At 40.2% G+C, this 23,733-nt stretch overlaps 1 protein-coding gene across 2 annotated transcripts in view; it reads left to right on the top strand.

Moving 5' to 3' along the window:
* Positions 1-23,733, top strand: part of cdon (cell adhesion associated, oncogene regulated) — a 64,365-nt gene that overhangs the window by 15,751 nt on the left and 24,881 nt on the right. For both annotated transcript variants that reach the window (XM_088345950.1, XM_088345949.1), the window contains exons 2-7: positions 6,486-6,618; positions 11,236-11,514; positions 13,881-14,027; positions 14,099-14,242; positions 14,451-14,744; positions 14,810-15,082. In XM_088345950.1, the coding sequence (XP_088202076.1) occupies positions 6,543-6,618; positions 11,236-11,514; positions 13,881-14,027; positions 14,099-14,242; positions 14,451-14,744; positions 14,810-15,082 (1,213 nt within the window). In that variant the 5' untranslated portion in view covers positions 6,486-6,542. The remainder of the gene's footprint in view (positions 1-6,485; positions 6,619-11,235; positions 11,515-13,880; positions 14,028-14,098; positions 14,243-14,450; positions 14,745-14,809; positions 15,083-23,733) is intronic.

The raw sequence follows: 23,733 nt of genomic DNA, 5'->3' as shown, positions 1-23,733 counted from the left end.
TATAGCTGCCTATTGATCCAAAAAGATCATAGATGGGAAAGTATGTGTGAAGAGCAAGATAGTGACTTTAATTTAGTCATCAAAGTCAACCTAAAAATCAAAAGTTATTTTGATCAATGCTGGATTTCTTCTTTCGAAGGTAATTTGATGTTTAAACTTTGCTGTTGAAGTATGCAGATATTGTATGCTTAATTGTCCATTTGTATTACCTGCAGGATGTAAAGAGTGAAATTACTTAACCTTCGTTAGAGACAAAACACAGCAAGTCAATAACTCGTCTTGACAGGACCAGTAGCCTCACCCGCCAGCAACACATGGACCTTTTGCTAATGGGATTTTGGAATTGACACCAGATCTCCAAACGGTGCGTGTGTTTGTGTGCCTTCATAGTGGCGGATGTCAGAGAAAAGTCAAACAGATAAGCTGGAAGATGGATGCCCTGGTGTGTTTCCTCGCAGCGCCAGATGGACGTGCCCGATAGGCAGCTGTGTGTGTGTTTACACAAAGCTCTGTCGCCATAGTGCTCGGATGAACGGATGGGAGGTGGTAGGGGAGGGTAATTAATCAAATTAATTTGATTAATTTGTCATTTCATAAGTTGACAATTAAAAAATGAGCTGCTGTGAAATGGAGTACATTTTTTTGTACAAGTGGCAGTATGCCGAAGGGGGATGTTTACAGGATATTTACAGTAAAAGAATGTTGGTTAGATAAAATCTCCAAATACGTCTTTTAAAACTAATTAAAACCAGTTATTGCTTTTGAAACTTCTTTTGAATCGATTGTTTTTGTATTTTGATAACCAATTCAATTTCAATTTTAAATTGAAATTTAATTTTGGGGTTTATCGCCCAGCCCTATGAGGCGGTTGTAATAAATTCTAGTACTTAAAGCCCAGTGTTTATTACAGAACAACATCTATTGGTGTAAAAATAATTCATTTCTTTTTTCCAATGTTTCCTTTTCTTACCACTCATGTTAGCCACCCGGCTGCAGGCTTTCGCTTGCCGTTAGCAGGTATCTTTATTGTCGGCGGCTCCTATTTTGTCTTTTACTAGCATTTGCAAACCACAACGAATGTCGCTTAGTTCTGATTAAGGGTGGCGTTTACTCGCTTTTTTAGTAGCTTTTCCTAAGGTTAGCCATTTACCAGTTCTGACCAACTCCTGCTCTTGGCCCTTTTTAGATGCTTAATCTTTTGTTGTTGCAGGGTTCAACACCAGGTTTTATGTCCTCTTGGCCACGCAAGAAAGTATGTAATTGGGTTCCGAATTTAACCATGTGGTATTGTAGCTTCAATAGTACATTTTCTTTAAATGCACACGCTTGAGCTCCATTCTAAGCTGCAACAACCTCTAGTGGAGTATGACACACTATGACATGTCTTACCAATTTGATTTAATTTTTGAACGTGCTCAATTAAAACAACCCATTGCTACAATAATTCTTAGAACTCAAATGCTCAGTGCCTAAGGACAAACAAGAGTAAGCCCCCCCTTCCCGTTTTTGTATACAATAAAGAAGTGAATTTGAGTTTCTCCCTACCCTCATGTCGTTTTAGATCAGGAGTTGTTATTGTGATCTGTGTAGCCCTTTGAGATTTTTTGTGATTAAGAGCTATACAAATAAACATGACTTGACTTGACTTGACTAGAAGAGGTTAACTATTGTCTTGCCTACATGAGTGCAGGAACCACATCAGTATCCTGGAGACGTGTTATAAAAATGCCTCAGCAGAAAGGTAACATAGTGCCAAAATAGTTATTTTAAAATACAAACCTTAGCATAGATGAATAGAAATTAAAGTGTTGCATATTAATATTGGCCTATTTCTTGCAGAGACGCTGCGTTATTGGACGCATGTTTAGTAGGCCCCCCGTGCCTTGTTATTGTAATTATATATCGCAAATGCAGTGAGCTATGGGGCCTGTCGCAGCATGCGGTGTGGAGATTGCGGGTTTGATGTGAGACGCCACAAAGTAAACTTAAATCGCACGGTAGCAAGTTGAAAACCAAACTCACTGGCCTTTAGCACGTTCCTTGTTTCTCTAAGCACTTTTACACCTGTTTTTCCAGGAATGTGTGTCTGCGCAAGTGCGTTTTCAGGAATGTCTGAGTGTGTGTGCTTGTAGCGAAGTACAATGTCTGTTTTTGCTTAGGAATATTAAATAAATGATTAAATCTTGCTTCTGCAGACAGATAGCTTTTCAAAACTGCACTCTATATTAGAAAAATAATGCAAACACTCACAAAATGCAATTATTCTTATGTGTGTCAGTATTTTTGTTTACAATTACTATAACATTATAGAGTTTTAATGTTGAAGAGACGAGAGCTGGACTTTTTCAATCAATACTTTGTCGGTAATGACTAGATTGAAAAGATATTGTATGTTGCAATAAGTGCATATGATTATAGATCTAGTCTTTTTGTAAAAACATGCCACAAGTGCCCTGGGTAAGAAAAGCTTAAAAAATATATGCTGGTGCACTGAGGGGAGAAACTACCTGGAGGAAATACCTGGTGTTTCACAAAATTTGATATCCTTTGAGATGTACCGTACATATCACAGAAAGTACATGATAAAGGTAAATTAAAATAAAAAGCTTTTATGTTGGAGATCATAATATTTATTCCCTCAAAATCTGAATGAGAAATTCAAAAGGAACATTCTGGGCATATCTTAACAGTCTCTAGCAAATTACTTTATTTTCTTTTTATAAAAAAAGTATCTGCTCATAAGTTCTTACAGAGAAATATAAACATTAATCATAATAATTACCGTATTTTCCGCACTATAGGGCGCACCGGGTTATCGGGCGGACCCCCAAAAAATAGTTTTTGGTCCTATATCTTCCATAGATAAGGCCCACCGGATTATAAGGTGCTACAATGGGAACTTCGACAAAACAGTCAGATGATTCAGTCAAACCGATTACCCCCTTAACATTCCCAAAGCTTGCAAAGAAGCAAATACGTGTCGTAGACACGTGCGGATGCGGTGTCCGTACGATGGCACTCAAATGCATCATTTCAAATATCATTCGGAAGGTTAAAGTCTTGGGATTCAAGAAATGCCAACCATTCCTTAGTTTCTATTTTCTTTTTCGCTCGCAACTTTACTGTGCATATGACAATAAACACTTGGAATTGAGTTTAATTCACTCAACTCATCACAGCAACATCAAGATCGTTCTAAAACAAGATACCGGGAAAATATAAAGCCGCATAGCTCACCTAAGTTCTCACGTTCAATAATGATACGCAACCATGGTCTTCTTACAACCGTGAGTGTAGTAAATCCAGGAGAGTAAAATATTTACAAATACAGACTAATGAAACATGTTTCTTTATGGCGTAGTTTAGCAAACTTGCTATTCAGTCATCTTTCGGCCAATTGCAGGTTTTTTTTGGCCCTCTAGCCTATCCGAGGCTCCGAATAACTTCAGCCAATAGCGATCGATTTAACTGATGATTGACACGTCTTTTTCGGCCAATTGCAGGGTTTGTTTTGGCCATCTAGCCTATCCGAGGCTCCGAATAACTTCAGCCAATAACGATCAATTTAACTGATGATTGACACATCTTTTTCGGCCAATTGCCGGGTTTGTTTCGGCCCTCTAGCCTATCCGAGGCTCAGAATAACTTTAGCCAATAGCGATCGATTCAAATGATGATTGACACATTGGTTAACCAATGAAACGCCGGAATATAAATCCCAGCATACACCGCGGACTACTCCACGTTCGGGGGAAAATCGAGTCGGCGGCTGTTGCGTAAGTTGCGAGACCTTGCGATTTAATATTGAGCCATATATAAGGCGCACTGTATTATAAGGCGCATGGTCAGCTTTTGAAAAAAATTAAGACTTAGGTGCACCTTATAGTGCGGAAAATACGGTAATTATTGAAATTCAAAGGATACCAAATTTTTCAAACACCCAGTGTATAGTCCGGCCAAACACGCCTTAAGATGTCTCTTACAGCATAACTTGTTAAGCAAATGTATTCATTTGCCAAAGGAGAAAAAAACATTAAAACATGTACAGTACACTGTCAATCCCTAAATCATCGTTCTTACACAAACATAATGTGACAAAAATGTTTAAAAAAAACAAAAACATCAAAACAAATGATACATCCGCTTAAGTTAAGAAGCCAGTACAATAAGAATAGCATGCACCTGTCCTGAACCATGCAACTAATTATGGCCAAGCACTCCAGTATCGAAGAAGAAAAGCAGCTCAACCCAGTTGTACTATTACTTCCTTAGAAAATTAAAATATATTCCAATAAGGAAAAAAATGCTTCGACTCTTTTCTAACAAGTAGTGTTAGTTGGCGTGGCATCAAGTGACTAATTATTGGTCTTTTTTTTTTCTTTTCTATCTAACCGATAACTGTCACTCCTTTTTGCCCATCATCCTGCATCCATAATTAATACTGTACTATAACTAATCACTTTTGAACCACAGCAAGAGTATTATTAGATACCAGCTTACATTTTTCCAAATGCAGCTTTTAAGTAGCGTTACATAAATCACCGTGGCTTAGCCTGAGCACCCGCCTCTTGCACACTGCAGGACACCCGTCATCTTTTTAATTTGCCCCCTCGGCTCGGCTATTCCGCTGAAGCGCCGGCGTCAATATCACAGCTGGGCGGCCATTGTGGGCCCTCGAACCCTGGTTACCGAGCAAAAACCCCGTCATCAAAGCCTGGCCCGGATTACCCTCGGAAAGAGGAGGGTGAGCAGCAGTGGGCGGGTCCGGCTGCTTGAAAAGGATGGAGTTCTTGTTATTACATTTGGGGGTGAAGGGGTTCCGGTGGGCCCGGTGAGGCACGTCAGGCTAGAAGAGGCAAATCAATGTGACATAGTAGTGACATAAACAGGGTTTGTATGGGTCCTTGAAATCCTTGCAAATGCTTGAATTTTATTGTTTTTTTGTTCAAAGATTGAAAAGTTCTTGAATTTTGTGTGAAGAGCATGTAAATGATTGAACCATTTGTTCCTCATGTCTGCTTAAAACTGACGCCATCACTGCTCTCCGTTTTTTTCAACACACCAATGCATTTCGTCTTCCCTTGTGATTCCCTTGTGCCAGACGCTTTTCTCAATTGGGAAGTGCTGGTTCCAGATACATTCTGGGCAATTTAACTCATTTTTGATTCTCCACAGAAAATATAGCTCTTTTGCTGTATAGGCATAGGCCACATAAAAAGAAAGCTTGAACCCTCATCTCCCATTAGAAAAAAAGTATTCTTCTTCGTTGAGGTTGGCCGATTAGCCCGTCGGCCAATTATTGGCACAGATATTTGGGAATTTGATGGATATCTGCATCAGCATAGGCCTATTATTAGGCCTATTAAGCCAATTATTAAACACCAAACTTTTCACTTACTCTCCTGCCTTCTGTCTTGGACCCTACCCAACCCGTACCCTCTGATTGGATAAACTACTGGGGCCAGAGCCACTGGAGTAGGAAGCCCTCTCCCTAGTCACAGACTGGAGCAAAAGATAGGACTGTCGCTAATATTTTTATATTCCGAATATTTCTATACTCGCTAATATTTTTTACATTTACTGTAAATGAGATCCTGGTTTTATTGGATTTCCTTGTGTAAACATATGTTTGAACTGAATTTCAAATCTGACCATCTGCTGTATGGAAAGTAAGACGCACTTCAAGCATAATGTGTTGTGGTGCAATAGATAGATATATAGATAGATAGGTAGGTAGATACTTTATCCATCCCCGTAGGGAAATTCACACTTCCAGCAGTATCCTTGTGTTGAAAATAAAACAACAATAAGTAAAAGGAATATGATACATAAATACCCAATGTATCTATAGAAGTCTACAGAGGAATTACCACACTTATTATTCATGTTATTTGTGTTGACATTTTAATGTATTTAAAGTAAAGGTTTCAGAGCGCTATTAAAGTTCGATTTGAATTTATAACAAATATTCTATGTGTCTTTTTGCATTATTATAAAGGTCTTTTCTGTTATTATACGTCAGGTGGGGTTTGTTTAAAATCATTTGAAATTGCTTTCATCCTTATCTACTGCTCAAATTCACACTGTATTTTTCGCTTCAATTATCAATACAAAAAAAATATTAATAAATCATATCATATTTTGTATTGTCCATGGTAAGTGTAACTAGTAAAAATATCACAAATATTGTCTACTCTTAATAACAAATTTGTCATTTTACAAAATGTTCATGCCTTCTTTTTAAAGAGCCTTCTGTGATGAACTGTTGATATCGCAAAACACAGAATGAAGTGGGCCCCTCTATCTCTTTCCTTTTATTTTTGTGGACCCCAGTGGGGAAATTGCAGCCATCTTTGCTGTATTGGATGTGAAGAGGAGGTCAAGTGTCACCACATGAGGATTAGAGAGATTCTCGGCATTATCTTAGTTTGTCACGTTGGTTACCAGCTGGTGTCTGATGTCTTTTTTTTTTCTTGTTCTTCCAGATTGGCCGTCAGCAGGAGGACGGGGGAATACGGCTGCCGGTGGGGGATCGGGACGCCATGGACACTGGCTTTGGGGTTTTCTTGTCCATTCTGTTGTATCTCAGCCAATCCCTGCTCATCAGTTGCACACCACGTAGGTTATGTTATGTTTACTTACCTCTAACCAGGGTATCTTTCTAAACGCATATCTGTCCTTTCACTACGCAACCACTCATTTGTCTTTGTATAGTATAGGGCTTTTCAATTAATTTTTGTCACGCCCCCCTCAGAAGAAGAAATCCTCTCGCTCCCCCCAAGATGGATACATTTTTTAAGTGATCACATAATATTGGTGGGGACAAAACCGCTATTGATCGATATTGGAGGTAACTTTCGTCCATGCCAAATATACCAGGGTTCCCGCAAATCCTTGAAAAGAGCTAAAAGGCATTGAATTTAGTATTCTAAAAATAAGCCTCTAATTAGCCCTAAAATGTCTTGAATACAATTTTCACAAGTTCTAAAAATGTATTATTTGGATTTATATTTGGTGAACTCAAAAGATGTAGTACATTTATTAATTGTCTTTTTTAATAATTCACTGATTTGCTTTGGTGGCAACATTGCGTGACCAAAAAATGGAACAATCAAAACTGTGATGTGGTTTCAGTCAGGCCTTTCAGAGCAGACACATGTTTTAAGCTTACCCACAATATCCATAGCAACTTGGGACAGGGAAAGGGTTTATTTTTAGACCATGGGAAAGTGTACATTTAATGAGAAGTGGCTGTTCATCCAACGTTTTTAGCCATAGCTAAAAGCTGTGCCAGGAAATGTGTACGAGGCACGATTTATTGTGTGCGAGAAAGATTTTTTTTTGTTGACTTAAATCTGATTTCCAAAGGCATTAAAAAAATATTAATTAGTCTTGACTTTACCTTAAGCTGTAGAAAACCTGTCTACACCTTTTGGCACATTTTGGCTGAAAAATATTTTAAGTGTCTTATGGCATGAAATGACAGCTTTATTCATTTGGCTTTGAGCTGTCCGCTGCCAACATTTTCAACATGGCAAGCACACCGCATTTTACTTGTCTCCCTCGATGGTTGCAGTAAAGGGCAAAGTACGCTTTGTCAAACTTCCCCTTCTTAGCTTTCGGTAGGACACTTTTGAATGTCTCTCCATCTGTGTTCATTATTTTTTCATTGGGTCACTTGAGGGTCTGCTTCTCTACTCTTCATTTTCAAAGTTTCTATTCTGAGCTTTTTACACTATGTGCAGGCTAAATGTAAACAAAACCCCCTGTCAATGAAAACGCCAATGCACCCTAGTGTAGTGGCTGTGCAATTACACATTATTTTAGGAAAGTTAAAAGAAAATCTCCAATATTAAGAACGCCCACCACCTACTTGACAGAGCCTCGCGCCTCCCAGGGGCACCCACCCCACTATTTGAAAACCACTGCTATAATCGAACCCCAGGGTACAGTGTCCCCGCCATACAACCTTTTCACTTTGCAAAAAGATGTTTTGGCATTTTCCTTGCTATAACATGCCCAAAAACAAAACAAAAAGTTCAACTTTGCGGTGTTTGTGTGAGTTATGTGTCTAAAATGCATGTTTGCTATTGGTTGATGGCATATAAAAAGGTGGCCTCAATTTCACCTTCCGATGGCACTGTGAGCTCGATGAGGTGGACCACTTTTGCTTTGATGGACCACAACACAATGTTGGGGAGAGAGAGGTTATTGTGATCTCTGTGGCGGCGCGGAGCTGCCTTTTGAGATCGTCATTCATGTTTAACTCCTGGTCCGGGGAAAAGAGCCTTAGTGTTTCTCGCAACCTGGTGCTCCTTTGTTCCACCTTTCTTTGACAAAGATGGTGCAGGTTATTTCTTGCTGCCCTGTCAGCACTCCCCCAGCACCTCAGCTAGTTTCTGAATTGAAGGAAAACAGCAAAATGAGCGCTGTGGGTTGGAGTTCAGACAATAGCATATCATCGTCTTAATAAAGCCGTAACGCAAACCAATGGCAGACCAGCATTTTAAATGATTTCAACCGATAGCAGACATGCACTTTAAGACATGGTCATATGTATGAACACTGCAAAATTTTTTCATTAGGTTTTTGGGTTTGCAAAATAATTTGTTGTTGACATTGTATGGTGGGGAAAGTCCCGTAAAGTGGTGCCAAAAAAAACTCATCGTAACCCAAAAATGTGGTAAGGTAACGTCATAACCAGTGGTCTTCTGTTTCAACATTTTAAAATGTATTTAAAACAACATTGCACTTGCAGTAAAGGAATTGTAAAGATAAAAGTTTGATGAAAATATTTTTTTGTCTTCCCAAACCTTCATCTCACAAACGACTTTGGATGAATTGGACCCAGTTTGAATGAATGAATGTTTTTTACCGTCATTATACAAGGATATTGAGTAGAGTTCCACATCAAGGTTGTGGTGGGAATTGGATTATCATTGAAATTCAAAGTATATTACTGTGACTTTTATATTTTGGCATCAAGACAGATTTACGCTGATTCTAAAATCCTATCTGTGCATATAAAAACATTGTTGTAGAGTATGAAATTCCTCTAATGAACTAGTTTTATTCCTACCTCACAGTCCGGCATTTCTCAGTAAGTATGAATCAATTAAATGTGGCGTCACATAAGGTTCTATTTTAGGCTTGCTACATTTTAATCTATAAATGATTCCCCTTTGGGATGTCATCAAAAGACATGGAGTCCATTTCCATAGTTACTCAGACACCCAGCTGTACATTGCCGTGTCCCCTGATGACACAAATTCTCTTGTCTAAATACTATTTAAAAATGCATTTTAGATATTAAGTCATGGATAACAGAAATTATAATCTATTTCTGTTCCTATTTTCTTATTGTATTTTAACCATTGTGTGTGTCAGGTGGTTTAGGTTGTTGGGTGGGGATAAAGGAGGGCGGTTCATTGTCCTATTGTACACTAAATGTTTTAATACAGCACTTTCACTGGCAATTCATTGCCTTAGGATATGTAAGGGTGCTTGAAATCCTTGAAAATACTTAAATTTTGGATTAAAAAGTGCTTGAATTTTGTGTGTAGTACTTGTAAATGCTTGAAATTGTTGCCATGATTCTCAACGAGTCTGGCAAAGATGACGCAGACACTGCTCTTTGGTTGCTTCACTTTGTCATTGCATTTCTTCCTCTCTTATGATTACTTGCAGCTGGCATTTGTTTTTACGGCATGGTCCTATTAAGCATGATTGCCCCCTATGGTTTGCGCCCAAGAAGACCGGTGCATGCTACACGTAACAGGGAAATGACATGTGTATTACTGCAAGGATTAGTTATCAATTATGGACATGTGTTGTGGGCCATGCAGAAAATAAAGCGAGTGTTAACCAGTGGTAAATTGTAATGGAAAAGAACTTCCTGCAACTGAAAATGTAAGCTACATATTACTGTCATTTTACCAACACCTACGTGGGGAGAGATTTGTTTAAAAAATAAATATATATGCGTTTTTTCGAGATCTAAAAATCATGTCACTCGCAAGATCAGAAATTGCACATGTAAATCACTGATACATTGGTGTATTTGCAAAATACATGATTAACTGTGGATTTTGTATTTATTGATACTGTAAAAATTGAAAAATTGGCTTTGAAAGTGTATGCGGCGGCACAGCTGATGAGTGGTCAGTGCGTCTGTGGCACAGTTCTAAGGTCATGGGATCAAATCCAGTTACCAGCCTTCCTGTGCGGAGTTTGCATGTTCTCCCCGTGCTTGCGTGGGTTTCCTCCAAGCACTCCGGTTTCCTCCCACATTGCAAAAACATGGATGTCAGGTTGATTGGCCGGTCCAAATTGCCACTAGGTGTGAATGAGCAAGTGAGTTGCCTGTCTCTGTGTGCCCTGCGACTGGCTGGCAACCAGTTCAAGGTGTCTCCCGGCCACTGCCAGAGTATAGCTGGAATGGACCCCAGCACCCCCATGGCCCTACTGAGGATAAGCGGTGCAGATAATGGAGAGATGGATGGCTCCGAATGTCTTTAAAATGTGCTTGAATTTTGCTATGAAAAATGTGTACTTAAAGGCATGGTCACACAGCCTTTCACGGGCATATCGCAGCTGAATCACGGCCAGAAGTTTCTTCCCGTGAAGCAGACGCGGTGGAGAATGTGCAGAATTGGCAAAACCCGCTGTTTACCTGTGGTATGCCCGCGAAACAGACGCCGGCGACTGTTCCGCGTCCTCATCGCAGGTAACCGCGGCTGCATAGCGTTTGACCGTGCTTACACGCGGTACACACGCTAATGCACGTGATAACACCGCCATACAGGCACAGAACAAACGTGCTATGACCGTGCTCCACCCGCGATTACCCTCTAAAATTTCGCGTCCTACCCGCGTGTAACCATGTCTTGGCCACAGCCGTGCACGTCCTAGCACGTTCGTACCGTGTCTTTACCTTGTGTGTACCACGTGTGCCGCCCGCGGTTACCCGTGGTCTAAAGTTTTGAGCAGCGCAAAACTTTTTCGCGCGGCCAACCGCGTGTGAATTTCTTACCGCGTGTAAAGCACTGCTGTATCTCGTCTGTATCGCGATCTCAAAGCGTCCAACAGCGTCTGCTTCACGGGCAGTAATTTCTGGCCGTGATTCAGCCTCGATACGCCCGTGAAAGGCTGTGTGACCATGCCTTAACAGCCCTTGTACATCACACTTATTGGTTTTACACCCTCCGTTCATCATCCATTCTTTCCACCCTTTAGCTCAACATCCGACGTTCCGCTCCGAGCCCGCCTCATTGGTGCAGAGTCCAGGTTCCGTGGCTCGCCTGCTCTGCTCCATTATCCCCCCTTCTGCAGCCATCTCTTGGCGTTTCAACGGCAAAAACCTGCTCCTTGATACACTGCCTGGCATAGAATTGGATGGCGGGACGCTTACTATTGCCTCCTTGCAGAAAGCACATGCAGGAATCTACCAGTGCCTGGCACGCTCTGGTCATGGGCCAGCCATCGCCAGCCGGTATGCACGCGTGCAACTGGCAGGTACGTGGATCACACTTCAAGTAAAGGGAATACTTATATGCTGCTATACTTATTTAAAGAGTAGAAATAGTGATCCAAGTTCAATAGTTCAATTAAAAATAATACAGACTGAACGTATATGCAAGGTAGAATAGTAAAGAAAAAATAGTATGTGTATATAGACTTTTAAATATTTGAATAATAGTAACGAATGTTTCAATCATATTTTTGTAACAATAATATATAATAATAGTAATGGTAATAATAAGAATAATTACTAGGAATTAGATAATTTAAAAAGAAAGAAATCAATAATAAATAATTTAAATGATAATATTTTGATATAATAGACAGATAGATAGATAGATAGATACTTTATTCAATGCAGTTTTTTGGAAGGATTTTTCCCACTCTATATTTAAATGGACTATGGAATCATTGTTATAATGATGTAAGACATTATAATTTGTTTAAATGATTGATAAATTATTTTGGGAATGGGTCTTTGTCTTCAACCTGTCATCCCTTATTTCTTTTTTGGTGATGTGTTAATTTTGTGGTGTGGTGTTTGTTGTAACATGATTGAAAAAAAAAACAAAGAGAAATACCATACAAAATATTTTCTGTTTTATGCATGTTGATTGATTCATTCATTTCCTTAATGAAAGAAAGAATCAACAACAGCCATATCGGATAATTGGTTCATATTAAATATTATTTAACTAATTTTAAATAGTAAATACGAAGAGTAAAATAAGCAAAATAGTTAATATGAGCATTTTCTTTTTTTATCTTATGTCCTTATTTGCCCTATTGCATTGTTTCTTATTTTTCCTGTCTCACTCTTTTTTTTAGTTAAACTATATTTTTTTACATATTTTCTAGGAAAATACAAAAAAATTAAAAAAGCATTATTTTTATTATTTTACTATTTAAAAAAATGACTGGTTTATATATATATATATATATATATATATATATATATATATATATTCTATTTTATACACCCGTTTCTAGTAAAATTGTCATACTAATTATAGATTATTATTTTTCTTGGATATACTTTTTCTACGAAGGTGTATGTATCAAGTAGTATTTTTATTTATTTAATGCGGTGTGCTATTTTATTTACACTAGAATTCTTTTTTTCTTAATTACATTTTACGAGAAAAAGGAAAAAAATGTTTTCATTTTACAACTTAAACCATTCCGTCTTTGTTTTTGTTGTGAACGTAATCGAACGGTAAATCCTCCCCCCCTCGCGTGAACGCGCATTCTGCTGCGCTTCCAACGAAAGCGATCGTATTCTATATAAAATGCTTATTAAAACTATAAAGCGAGCTAATTATAACAATTGGGAGATCCTAGTCTATATAACGCGTTTATTTAAACAATAAAGTGCGATCGTATTCTACAAAATGCGTTTGTTAACGTGGATGAAAAAGTCACGCGAGGGGGTGGGGCGGTGTGGGTGTTGCGTAGGAGTCGGATTTGGGCACAACACCGGCTCGGGAGCTTTTATACCCGTGGTCCACACGAGAAAATGACGCAGAAATGACGCGATGAGGAAGCGGAACAGTCGCCGGCGTCTGTTTTGCGGGCATACCACCGATGAACAGCGGGTTGGCCAATTTTGCGCATTTTCCATCCCGGGCAACCACGGGCAAAAAAAAAAACGCAAAATTTTAGCCGTGATTCAGCCGCAAACGGCTGTGTGACCGGCCCCTAAAACAGTCTTGTTTTAAGGTCTAATTATAATTTTATCCTAAAACTTTTTTATCTTATTTTTCTTTGAAGTGGTACATGTTTACCCTGTTTAACCTGGAGTGTCATGTCTAATCTCGTTGCATACAATATTTTGCAATTCAATTAAAATGGTAAACATTTTGGATATATATATATATATATATATATATAGCGCTTTTCAAGTCAATGAAGACCTCCCAAAGCGCTTTACAATCTGCTTTACTCTTACCCATTCACACACACACTCACACACCAATAGGGAGTCAGCCATGCAAGGCGCCTAACTGCTTATTGGGGGCATTAAAAATGTATTGTAAAAGAACACAACTATTGTCTTAAATGAACACAATTTCTGCTAACAGAGACATCAATTATACTACAAAACTACTTTTTCCTACTTATTTCTGTAAATGGAATTTCCTGGCAAGGTACAGTATTTTTCATTTACTCCTACCAAACTGCACTCAAGTAACAAGGCAGGAAGTTTCTTTTGCAAAAGGGTGACGACGCCTGCTGCTGGCTGGCGGCGGGAAGGAAGCTGAAGGACTTTTGACATCCTTAATGAGCCTTTGGGTTTTCCTTTTCTCAGTCATAACAACACTCCCCGCTTCCTAACCTTCGCTTTTTGTATTTTCTTGCAGAAATCTCCAAATACGAAAACAGCCGGCGCCACTCGCTCTCTATCCGAGAAGGTGACGCCGCCATCATTGAGTGCCCTCTACCCGCTAGCGTGCCACCAGCCTTGCCAAGGCTACGAGTGCGAGGCGAGCGCTTGGACGCATCTACAGGTTTGTCTTTTCCGACTGTGAACATTTTGGTGGAATTTTCAATTTTTGTTACATTTAATCTCTCTTTTTAGATGACTACTTGGTCCTTCCTTCTGGTAACCTGCATATTCCATCTGTCTCGGCGCGACATCAAGGCGTCTACAAGTGTGGCTCGTACAATCCTGTCACTGGGGAAACTGTCACACAGGCCCACGGGACCAAAATCTCTGTGCGACGTAAGTCTAATAAGAATTGTAAAATTTGTATCTGTTCTGATAGTCACCAACTGAATGTACACAACAAAACCTTGCCGCCTAATTTGGTCGAAATTTGACTTCAAAAGCCATAAAAAAGTCTTGAATTTACTTGCCTTTAGATGTAGGAACCCAGTAAAATGTCCCTTCTACTGATTTAATTCAGTCCTATTGGCCTCTTATTTCTTAGATGCAGACTCTTCCACCAATCAACTACGGATACTTTACCCCACCCACCCAATGATTGTGACACTGCAGCATTCCCAATCGTATACCCTGGAGTGTGTCATTTCTGGAAGTTCGGCACTGTCATCTACATGGTTCAAGAATGGCGAGCCAGTCCAACTGGGGCCTTCCCTGCGACACCTGCATCACAATTTGGAATTAGTCTCTGTGACTGCAGACGATAGTGGAGTATACTTTTGTGCTACTGAGAGTGAACGAAAAACTGTGATGAGTGCCAACTACACCATCAACATTCTCGGTGGGGACCTGAACATTTTGGATAGAGAAAAAGCCGTTTTCTAATCGGACTCTTCCCTCTCGCAGAACCCGTGTCCATCTTGGAAGGTCTGCCTGACCTGCAACGTGTTTCTCTCGGTTCCACCGTTGGTTTCAGCTGCATGGGCAGGGGCATACCTACGCCGAACGTCACCTGGCTGTTTAACGCCGAGCCCGTGTCTGCCTTGCACCGGGTACAAATCTCTGATGACCAACTTATCATTGTGGATTTCGGGCCTCAAGATCAAGGGGTTTACCAATGTCTGCTGGATAATGGCATCGGTTCAGCGCAGGCATCTGGAATGCTATTGCTGGAGTCAGGTACGTCTTTTATATAAGAAATAATATACAGTACGATATCCATTATCTGCACCGCTTATCCTCAGTAGGGTCATGGGGGTGCTGGAGCCCATCCCAACTATCTTCGGGCAGTGGGCAGGGGACACCCTGAACTGGTTGCCAGCCAGTCGCAGGCCACACAGGGACAGACAATTTGCTCGCACATTCACACCTAGGGGCAATTTAGACCGGCCAATTAACCTAACATGCATGTTTTTGGAATGTGGGAGGAAACCGGAGTGCCCGGAGGAAACCCACGCAAGCACAGGGAAAACATGCAAACTCCACACAGGAGGTTTGATCTCATGACCTCAGAACTGTGCCGCACACACGCTAACCACTGCCGCCCATAGTACGATATATTATATATAATCTAACTATATTTGTATGATAAATTATTGAAATAATAAAGCCCCAGTAAGTATTTTCTGAGATAGATGTATGTGTTCGATATAGTGATATAACTTCTGAGCCTATTAGTGTTACCTCTGGCATTCTGAGAGGCTCAGTACTTGATCCCCTCCTTTTCGATATTTATTTACTCCCACTACGTGATATTATTTGGAACTATACTATGAGTTTCCATTGCTATGCAGATGACACTCAATTGTATCTGCCAATGGAGGAAACTGCTTTGTTAAATTGTGGAAATTTTGAGGCCTCCCTCACTAAGATAAAAATGTGGATGTCATTTAGCTTCTTGCGTCTTAACCCTGAAAAAAATCAAAAGTTAAGCCTGTCTGTTGTTGCCCTTGCTACATCTATTGCAGCATTGTCATCCTGGAAGGGGGATTACCTCATGTGCGGCCCCTTCTCAAGGTTCTTTCATTTTCCTAGTAATGAGGTTTTTGAGTTGTGCCCACGTCTCAGATCAGGGGTTCTTGTAAGTGAGACTATTTGTGATTAAGGGCTATAGAGTGCTTCGAGGTCCTAAGATTACCCACAATGCATTGCTGGCGCCCATTTTGGAAGTCCACAAAGCTTTTCACTTCATTATTGTTCAGCGAACCAGTTAGATTCTACATTGTAATGCCGAATACGTGCGTTATTGTTGGCTGTTGTAGCCGAGGGGAAAAGGGTGGGAAGGGCTTCTTTAGACTTCCGAAGTATGTTTACAATCAGGGGATTGAAGCTCAGGAGAAAAGTGAACGGCGAAGACGAATGTGGCTGGCAGCTATCAACCGGTCGAATTTGCCAAAGCTTGACTGTGTTCGTGTTTGTTCTGACCACTTTCTGACAGGTAAATTGAATTATTTATGATGTAGAAATAAATTTTAAAAAGGTTATGGGACATGTGTACTTCATGACAACAGCTCGACGACCCCAAACTACTTTTATAACATATATGTGAGGTATTTCGCCGAAAACGACATTTAAAAACCGAAGAAAACTCCGTTTCTCATTCGTACACTATTTTGGTGGAGAAATTCAACGCGGTTTCAGGGAAAGAGAGTCTCCTTTCCTCAGTCAACTCGCGTCAATAGAGGATTTAAAGCACCCGAAAGCTAAGCTAACTTAGCCACCGGTGCGCCGTTCGGAGAAGCGTTGCCTTTCCCGGGTTGTTCAACGTAGAACAAAAGGGAAGCAACATGAGAACAACATTCCCCTAAACCTGCAACACAGTTGCATTGGGCACACAGAATCGATGATGACTTGTCAACAATGATCCATGGTTGTAAACTTGGCTGAGACAAACTCTGAGAATGTAGAACTTTCCCTTTCACGATCTTGTTTTCATCACCTTCGCTTGTGTGCACAGACACATCCCGAACCCAACCAGACACAAATCTGTCGTAGGCTTCCATACTTTTGTAATTTTGAAAATCCTTCAGTTCACAAAAGGGACTTGGGTGGAAAATAAGATAGTTAACAAGTTCGATGTAAGTCACACACGGCAACAAATCGGGATCAGACTTCCAGTCCTTGTTTTTAATTTTGTAGGGATCCAATTTTCCAATAAAATGCAACTTCGCAGCGTACCGCTCGCGTGCTTGCTTGTCTAAACTCTCCACGTAGTTTTCCATAGTGTTGATGAACAAAATCCGTACACAAACGAAGCTAGTTGAGTAAATAAATAGACAAACCGAGTAAATATTTGCTCCTCTCGCTATCACCGCTTGTAATCGACAGACTTCCAAGATGGCGGCACGAAGCCGTGTTACTATTTTTAGCACAAAGCGCGGAGCCCTCTATACAAAAAACATGACCTGACTTGACCTTCATGTTCTGTCACTTGTAGAAATCAATTTTTATTTACTCTAGAAAATCTGGAACCGGACTTAATGATTCAGATCTATTCTACAACAAACTGGAGTGGTGAATTATTAAAATTTGTCACTTTAAAAAAGTCAGCTTTTATGACAGATTTATCACATTCTAACAACCACATGTTGGTGAAGTTCAGTACAGGTGGATATTTTCCATTCTTTGACCACCCGAAAATCCTGGAAATTTTTAACTAACCTTATAGTAATACACCAATTCAATTAAGGAACAAAAACAAAAAAGAAAACATTGATTTTGATGTGTTTGGTAAAATGCATTTCTTGTAAAAAACAAAATAATTTCTATTACAAAAGTTTTGTCGTCCTATGGTGACAAAGTGACAGAAATGAAATTGCATTCCAAGAGTATGATCCATTCGTGGTTGGGGCGTGCCTCCAATTTGGAGCATGCAGTAAATAGTTGGTTTCCACACCAGTTTCGGCTGGTGCAGTCCTAACTGAGCCATGTAGCATAATTGAAAACCCACAAATATGGGGCACCAGTTTTCAGACAAAAAATATCAGCATACAAAATGTCTATGAGTGACTTTTTGGTTCCACCACTCAAAATGTTTAGCACAAAAGTACCCTCAGGTCACCAGGCACGCAGTGAAAGTAAACATCTAAAACCGTAAAGAGTTAGCTCGTCCACGTCCAAGCGTGAGGTTGCACCGTGCCAAGGCCGCCCTCCTTTTTCTCTGAGCTGGATCTTGAGAGTGATCTTTGTGCACGCACGCCGCCCGGGGATAAGCCCCCGCGGACCCTGGAATGCGAAGTGAGTCTGTGAAGGGTTAGGACGGGGAGCAGACCACCCGGTTGTCAACGTTCTACACAACCGCCTAGTATTTACGTTGTACTCCCACTCTTCTCGACGCTTCACCTTCCGTCCCAGCTTAGTTTTTCAAATTGAAGATGCGAGCGGGAAACAGGCCCAGCTGATAACGAACAATGTTTGTGTTAGGAGGTAGCAGTTAGTGGAATTAATCCGCATCCCTCCGAACATTTTACTGCAAAGATGTGCTCTATTGCCGGGTTTGGTTTCTTTACAAGTTGAGCTTGTACGTGGCTTGCTTAGAGCATACATGGATTTATACAATTGTGGAAGATAAAATGGAAAGGTCCTGATCAAAGATTCTTAAGTGAGTAAGCCGGCGTTATCATTTGTCTCTGTACTACAAGTCCCAAAGTGCTTTGCGGCATCACAGTATCCAAAATGAGAAAAAATGCGCATGCACAGTAATGTGTACCGTATTTTCCGCACTATAAGGCGCACCGGGTTATAGGGCACACCCCGAAAAAATAGTTTTTGGTCCAATTTTTGACATAGATAAGACGCACCGGATTATAAGGCGCTACAATGGGAACGTAGATAGTTAAGTCCAACTTATTACCCCCTTAACATTCCCAAAGCTTGCAAAGACGCAAATACGTGTCGAGAACACGTGCGGATGCGGTGTCCGTACGATGTCACTCAAATGCATCGTTCCATCATTCGGAAGGTTCAAGTCTTGGGATTCAAGAAATGCCAACCATTCCTGAGTTTCTATTTTCTTTTTCGCTCGCAACTTTACTGTGCATATGACAATAAACACTTGGAATTGAGTTTAATTTAAAAATAGACACTCCATTCCATCCATTATCTGCACCGCTTATCACAGAAACATCGAGTTCAGTCTGAAACAAGATACAGGGACAATATAAAACCCGAAGTAGCTCACCGAAGTCGTTGTGTTCATAATAATGTGCAGCCAATGTCCTCTTATATCCGTGAGGGTAGTAAATCCAGGAGAATAAAATAATTTCAAATACAGAATAGAAAAAAATGCTTTCTCTATGCCGTCAGCCACGTGCCATAAACATTCATCTTTTTTGGCCAATTGCAGGCTTTGTGTTGCCGTTTAAGCCAATGCCAGCCTGTAAATGATAAAAAGGATCCGCCTCTTGACCTTCGAATAACTTTAGCCAATAGTGATCGATTCAAATGATGATTGACACATTGGTTAGCCAATGAAACGCCGGTAAATAAATCCCAGCATACACCATTGTTTTGGCCAATTGCAGGCTTTGTGTTGCCGTTTAAGCCAATGCCAGCCTGTAAATGATAAAAAGGATCCGCCCCTTGACCTCCGAATAACTTTAGCCAATAGTAATCAATTCAAATGATGATTGACACATTGGTTAGCCAATGAAACGCCGGTAAATAAATCCCAGCATACACCGTTGTTTTGGCCAATTGCAGGCTTTGTGTTGCCGTTTAAGCCAATGCCATCCTGTAAATGATAAAAAGGATCCGCCCCTTGACCTCCGAATAACTTTAGCCAATAGTGATCAATTCAAATGATGATTGACACATTGGTTAGCCAATGAAACGCCGGTAAATAAATCCCAGCATACACCGTTGTTTTGGCCAATTGCAGGCTTTGTGTTGCCGTTTAAGCCAATGCCATCCTGTAAATGATAAAAAGGATCCGCCCCTTGACCTCCGAATAACTTTAGCCAATAGTGATCAATTCAAATGATGATTGACACATTGGTTAGCCAATGAAACGCCGGTAAATAAATCCCAGCATACACCGTTGTTTTGGCCAATTGCAGGCTTTGTGTTGCCGTTTAAGCCAATGCCATCCTGTAAATAATAAAAAGGATCCGCCCCTTGACCTCCGAATAACTTTAGCCACTAGTGATTGATTCAAATGATGATTGACACATTGGTTAGCCAATGAAACGCCGGTAAATAAATCCCAGCATACACCGCAAACTACTTGGCGTTCGGGGGAAAATCGAGTCGGCGGCTGCAAGTTAGTTGGAAAACTTTGCAAATTTAAAATTGATCCACAAACAAGGCGCACTGTATTATAAGGCGCATGGTCAGCTTTTGAAAAAAATAAAGGCTTTTAGGTGCGCCTTATAGTGCGGAAAATACGGTATTAGTAAACTGATTATGTAATGTTATTTTTAAGTTCAAGATTTTTGCTAAAATATTTTAAATTTCTTACATTTAGGATCAAGATATTTCCTGATCTAAGAAATAGCTAAAGGTTATTCTTCTCTTCTAAGATTTTGGTCATTCATTTGTATTTTCGACTAGCTGACTCATGTAGTCAGAAACCCCGAAGAAACTTGATATTGCAGGAAACTTTGTGCATACTTTACCTAAATTTGGCAAGCTGTTTTGTTTGTGTACATATAAAACAAAACATATGAATGTAACTACGGTTCCATGAGTCCTGTGCAGTGCTTTAAGCACTGAATATTCCCTGCATATAAGCAAAGGGAACATTCAGTGCTTAAGGTTCAAAGTCTGTGGCGGTCGGTAAGGACAAAGAAGAACCACAAAGTTATTGAAGCACAGGTATAGAAGAACTGGAGAGCCTGTTTAGCCTATTGGAATTAAGAACTAAATGCTCGATGCAAATCCGTGAAGTAGCGAGACTGAAAAGTGAACCGCGTTATAGAAAGGGTTCACTTAATTCAGATATAAAAGATAAAGCTATTAGGATGGTTTTGCTTTCTCCATCGCTATGGCAACAAGTTGCCCTCGTTACTTGATTGGTCATCCTGTTTAAGTGGCCGCAAAACCGCCATAGGGGTACTTTTGATTTTGTTTTGCAAGCTTGGTTGCTGAATAAATTGAAGTCACGTTTGAAGGCACAACCAGAATTCCCTTTATTTTTTCCCTGAGAATCCCTAATGGCTTTGTTCCGTTTTTCTGCCTCGAAAAACTTCCTTTAACGTTGGCACTACTTCCTCGATGTTTTTTTTCTCCATTACTAGAGATTCTCTCCGCTATTTCAATGGCTGGCGTGCGGAATGTGTGGCAGCTGGCGTCGTTCCCGGTAATCGGGTTTAGTGTTTCAGGCTCCCAGAATGTTGACTTTTGCAAAAGTGTAACGGTGCCACACACGTACGTTCATGCACTTGCACATTGCACATTGCACATTGTTGCTTGCAAAGTATGCCAAGTTTAGTGATCTAAAATTGGTTCTCGTTTTCTCAAACCAGCCTGCTAGTCTTAATTTGAGCATAGATTTTTGTGGCCTATTAAAAGCAATATTTTTCACTTTGTGGGAAAAAACTATAATACTCTCATTTTCTGACCGCCACCACATTTAGTTATTTTTTTACTACTTAGAGTTTCATATTTTGGCCATCTATTTTCTGTACCGCTTATCGTCATTAGGGTTGCGGGGATGTTAGTGCCCATCCCAGCCATCATTGGCCACCTGGCAGGGCACTCTCTGAACTGGTTGCCAGCCAGTAGCAGGGCAAATGGAGACATACTACCACTTACATGCTCGTTTACACCTAGGGGCAATTTAGACCGGCCAATCAATGTTTGATATTTATTTTATTTATTTATTTTATACAATAATATATGTTAATATACTAATATATAGTGGTAATACCGATACCATAATTCTTTTTAAATAAGTAAAAAACTGAAGTCATATATATATATAGCTTGCCAAATTTAGGTAAAGAATGCACAAAGTTTCCTGCAATATCAAGTTTCTCTAAAACACATAGTGTCGACAAAATATATTACTTTTCCATTTGAATAAATAAGGATTTCCATTTCTCAATTAAAATGAATGAGTAAAAAACTGTTTCTTAATGACAATTTTTGGAGGGAAAAAAAAGAAGAAAAAAACATATTGCGATTTTTTTTTTTTTAGACCAGCATTGCAATTTTGATACGATGTTTGACTTAAAAAACAAACAAAACATTTTCCGTGCCATTATTTTGTGAGTCCTTAATCATATGAGCATTGTTTCCCATGGTGGGTGGACAGTCTAGGGCAGGGGTGTATAACATGCGACCTGGGGTCCAATTGCGGACCACGGGGTCATCAGTCAAAAAATATTGCTGACCACAATCGCAAATCATTGAAATTTAACCCGGGAGATGGAAAGATACTCTTGGGACTTTTGGGTCTATGTGAGGGAAAAACTTTGCAGAAATGACAACTGATGAGGGCCATGCTTTCTACTATCATGGAGAAGCTATCAGGCACATGTATGGTGTGGGATTCTTGATGCACAAAAGCATCAAGGCCACTGTATTAGAATGTTGCCAAATCTCCAGCAGGCTCATCACAATAAGCCTTAGTGCCTCACCGTACAACATCACAGTCATCCAGGCCTATGCACCAACCTGAGAACACAGTGACAAAGAAACTGAGGACTTTTATGCCTAGGTAGAAGGCATCATAGGCAAAGCACCAAAGAAAGATCTCATCCTGCAACGCGACTGAAACGCCCAAATTTGTGTGAATGCTCATAGAGACTGGAAGAAAACATGTGGAACAAGCTCTAATCTACTAATCAATGAAAGAGGACAATGGCTTCTTGAACTAGCTAGCTAGAACAACTTGGTGCTGGCAAACACTCTTGGCTACAAGAATTCCAGAAAATGGACATGGCGGCATCAGGAAGGAATCCACCACATTCAGATTGACTAAATCATGTTTCTACAACATTTTAAAAGTGGAATCAAGACAGCAAGCATGCACATATATCCAGGAGCCGATGTGGGAAGCGATCACTACCTGGACATGATGAACTTGCGCGTTCGCCTCCAGAAGGTCAAGAAGTCACAGAACCCACGGATCAAGTTTGACCTTGACCGACCGACTAAAAGATCCACCGGTGGTTGAGAGCTTTCACCTATATTGGTGAAAAATTTGCTCCTTTGCTCACGCTGGACAAATATGTCCAAACCGTGACCACAAAGATCTCAGAGATGATGACTGAAGCAGCAAAATAAATCGTAGGAAAACAACAGAAGAAGATAAAGCCGTGGGTTACGAAGCAATTATCCAACAGTGGGACATGAGGCGAGATCTGAAGAAGAAAAGAAACAGCTCTGGAGGAGCAGCCAAGTATAAAGCAGCTAACAAGAAAAAATAGAAAAAGCTTTAGAGAAGCAAAGGAGAAATGGATCGAAGACTAATGCTCGGAGTTAGAAAAGTGCATCAATAAGACTGCATTCTCTCTCCAACTTTGTTCAACATCTTACTGGAGAGGTTAATGTTGGTACATGAAGGTACAGTCCGTATTGGGGAACACGACATCACTAACTTTCTTTTTGCTGATGAAATTGCCGGATTGGCATGAGACAAACAGGAACTCAGAGATCTGGTCAATCACCTGGACTAAGTATCAAACCAGTATGGGATGGAAATCAGCACAGATTGAAGTCAAGTCAAGTCACTTTTATTTGTATAGCCCTAAATTACGAAGAGTCTCAAAGGGCTTCACAGATTGTTACACTATATTACACAGACTATTTTTCAGCCGACGAGAAGAGTAGGTTATTCATATGCTATGGAGTAGAAGTGAGTTTTAAGCTTAGATTTAAACATTTCC

Source organism: Urocampus carinirostris, chromosome 10 (genome assembly GCF_059441175.1).
Source record: "Urocampus carinirostris isolate Australia breed hairy pipefish chromosome 10, RoL_Ucar_1.0, whole genome shotgun sequence".
Classification (NCBI taxonomy): Eukaryota; Metazoa; Chordata; class Actinopteri; order Syngnathiformes; family Syngnathidae; genus Urocampus; species Urocampus carinirostris.
The sequence above is the reverse complement of the archived record's forward strand: the minus strand, read 5'-3'. Positions and strand labels throughout refer to the sequence as shown.